Here is a 3,433-nt window from a genome sequence, read left to right as displayed (position 1 = left end):
TAAAGGAAAGTTATTTCAATGTGCTTTGAGTTGGAAAAAAGAGAATAATGAGCCATTTGCAGAAAATAGTGACTCCACTCCACGACAAAACAGCTTAATCAATGAGTCAGTACAGTCCTTTGTTCTGACAGAACAACCTGTTACCCTCTTGAAATAAGCTACAAAGTGCACGTGTAAAGGCTCTACTGTACTTTTTGGGCTCATCTTCTGCCCACGGGCAAAACCTCAAGGATGAGTCTCCAAAAGGGCTTCTAGCACACTTAAAATTCATACTTTTGTGCAATCACTTCAAAATGTCACTGTTTGATCCCTCCATGTGTCACCATGGCTTGGGCTGTCTCAGCCTAATCTATGAACAACAGGAAAACAATGAAGGAAAGACACAGGAAAGATGGCAGGTGGTCTGCACAAATGAACAAGCTAATCCTATAACGAAATCAGACATGAAAAGGAAATTTGTAACTAGTGGAAACTAGAGGAAAAGACCTAGTAATATCAAGCTACTTTTTGATCTTGAAAGGACAAGGTTAGAAAAGTCAAGGCAGAAGTCGGGGCCACCACATCTCAGGTCCTTCGGCGATGTCCGGGCCGACTGTAAGGGTTTGATCTCCCTCGTCGCCTGCAGGAACGGTCTGGGCCCCGCACGGGCCCGGCAGAGCGGCAGCAGCTGCCGCTGTCTGCTGCTGGGGAGCTGGAGGCAGCCGGTGCTGGCATCTGACTGGCGGCGTGGAGGCTGCTGGCCTCGGGTGCCAGCAAGCTGTGGGGCACCGCCGGCGCTGCCTCGCTCGGGATGCTGCTCGCTGTCGCGGGGGCTGAGGTGCGGCTCCTCTGGCGGCGTCTCCTGGGCCAGCTGTAGGGGTCGTACTCAGCTCGGCGCTGCAAGCGGGATCCGACTCGCACCCACACGGGCCCAGGGGCATCGAAGCGGCTGCTGCTCTCAAGTCCTAGGGAGCCCCGGGATGGCCCCGATCCTGCCTGGCTGACACTGCTGAAGTCAGCCATCTCAGAGCTGGCACTGGAAGCTGCAAAGAGAGGCAGAAGGATGAAAGGGCGTGGCCTCCATGCCTGCAACGGGACAGGCCAGAGCAGTACCCCAGCCCTCCTAGAGCAGATGGGCTCTGGCAAGCCACCTTGGGCACTCAGTGCCAGGACAGCAGCTCAGGGTCACCTGAGTGCCGTGTTTCTTACCAGTGCTGGGGTCTGCACAGTCTGGGCACTCCCATCTGTTTGTGCTGTCTGTCAAGTTGGAGCAGCTCCTGTGGGTTCCTTCAGCAGCACAGGAGCTGCACAGAAGCATCTGCCAGGGCCTAGGGAAGCAAAGGAGTTGCAGGCTGTGAGGAGACACTGACAGCAGCAGAGCACTAGGAGCCCTCTCCAGCTTGTGCTTTGAGGTCTTGGCTGGACAAAGACCGGGTGCAGAGCTTTGGGAGCTTACCCTTCCTCCTCTTCATACTCCCTGCCTGCTGGGCACAGGCACTCTATGACATCACACCGGCTGTGCCTTGCCATGATGTCTTGGAATGCCTCAACAGTCTCCCAGGATGGTGGTCTGATGGAGAAAGGAAAGTTAGTGAGCCCTTGCTGCTCCAGAGTGAGGCAGGTGCAGGGTGTCCCTGCCTCCACCTGCCCTTTTTTCCACTCTCCCATGTTGCTGAAGCCCAGGCTCATGAGATAGTGGAGGGCCAGGAGTGCAGGGACAGCCTCTGGCCTGGCAAGCACTGGCACCCTCCTGTCTTCTGGGCTGTGATGAAATGCAACCAACCTCTTGGGGATGCGGATGCCCATGCAGAGCATTTCCTGCTGGAACAGCTCTTTGTCTCTGCACAGCATGCACTTGAAAGCTGAAATGCCAGCATGAAGAGCCTGTTCCTGCAAGAGAAACAGGAGGAGCATGAGGGACACCCTGGAGGTGTTGAACACTTGCAATGCCCCTGGGCTGAGGGAACAGCTCCTACCTGGACGCAGTGCCTGTGAAACCAGGAATGCTGGCACACTGGACACACCATGGTTGTGTAGGTCTTGGTGTCATCCACCAGCTCCGTGCAGAGCAGGCACTCAGTCTCAGGCTCTGGGTTGATGTCCACTGCCTGCTGAGGGCGGTGGAGTGAGCAGAAGGCCCTGTGGGGAAGAGCAAAGAGATGGGAGAGGTCTGTGATGCTGAGCCCTTCCTTGCTGGTGAGGATGGCAGGGGAGGTGTGAGGGAGCTGGAGAGCTCACCCAGCTCTGGCTGTGCCTGTGCCTGGCCACAGGCCAGATCCACAGCAGATTCATTTCTCGTTTGCCTATAGCTGTCAGGAAGGGGACTGAAGGTGAGGAGCATCCCTGGGGAGGGTCATCTGCCCTTACCTGTAGTAGTCGAAGTATTGAGTGATGCATTCCCCGCGCAGGGCACAGGGCAGGTGGAAGCTCCGCTCACAGCTCCGCTCCCAGCAGTCGATGGCAGCTCCACTGCTGCCGCAGACACAGCATTGCTAGAAAAAGCACAGTAGCCTCCGTCAGCATCTGATCAGCGCCTCCGCAGCCAGCCTCACACCCCTTGGCAGGGTGCAGGATGCGCCAGCTGCCGTGGACACCCCACAGCTCTGGCTGGCAGATGAGTCTCCACTGCTGTGGAGCTGCTGGGAGCAAGACCTCTGTCCCAGAGCTGGATGGAAGGGCTGGGCTTTCTTTCTTGGGGTCTCCACTAAACTCCTGCAGACCTCTCCTGGCACAAATCTCCTTGTGCTTGCCAGGTCCTCACCTTCTCTGCTGCCTCCTCGATTCCTCTTTGAATAGCAGAAGAGGAATAGATCACCCAATCCGACATCGCAATGATGGGATAAATGTCACTTGCAAAGTACTGTAGGAGGGAGGGAGAAAAGAAGAGCTGCTGAGGAGAGTTTGGCAGGGCCAGGAGGTGGGAAAGCAGGAGGGAGCTGCTGAGGTACTCACCAGGCAGAATTCATGGACACAGATCCCCTCTTGCTCTAATATGGGCCCATAGATCTCGGGGTCCAAATGTGCCCGGTGGCACAGCTGGCAGGCTGCAGGAGACAGAGCAAATTGCAGTGGGATAAGCACCTCTGTGGGGCAGGGCAGGACTCCCAAGTGGTTGTCCCCAGTTGGCCCTCTGCCAGACTGTCGGAGGGAAGCTTTGCTCTCACCTCGCTCCACTGAGTTGGTGGCCATCTCACTCCTGGAATTTGTCACCGCTGAGCCTCTGGAGTGTCCCTCTCACTACAGTGCTGGGGGTTCTCCAAATGCTCTGCTGCTGACTCTGAGAGAGAAGCAGCAGAGGGGTGAGAAAGCAGCAGGACACAGGTGGGCCTGCAGCACAGGCCTCAAGCTCTGAGGTGTGGGGCCCACTCCTCCCTCAGCCTTCCCATGCCAGCCCCTGTCCCTCCCCTGCCCATCGCCTTACCTCTCCAGGTCCAACTGACCAACGTCCTGAGCC

General features: G+C 56.8%; 1 protein-coding gene across 1 annotated transcript; it reads right to left on the bottom strand.

The window, feature by feature from the left end:
- Positions 1–564: 564 nt before the first annotated feature.
- LOC135175620 (G2/M phase-specific E3 ubiquitin-protein ligase-like) lies at positions 565–3,168 on the bottom strand. Its single transcript, XM_064143953.1, has 8 exons — positions 2,932–3,168; positions 2,741–2,839; positions 2,347–2,471; positions 1,956–2,118; positions 1,763–1,869; positions 1,436–1,549; positions 1,189–1,307; positions 565–1,022 (listed from the first exon to the last, which is right to left on the bottom strand). Exons 1-8 carry the CDS (start codon positions 3,166–3,168, stop codon positions 565–567), a joined length of 1,422 nt encoding a protein of 473 aa, XP_064000023.1.
- Positions 3,169–3,433: the final 265 nt, after the last annotated feature.

This window comes from Pogoniulus pusillus, chromosome 5 (genome assembly GCF_015220805.1).
Source record: "Pogoniulus pusillus isolate bPogPus1 chromosome 5, bPogPus1.pri, whole genome shotgun sequence".
In the NCBI taxonomy this organism is placed as follows: domain Eukaryota; kingdom Metazoa; phylum Chordata; class Aves; order Piciformes; family Lybiidae; genus Pogoniulus; species Pogoniulus pusillus.
This window is presented reverse-complemented; position numbering and strand designations above follow the sequence as displayed.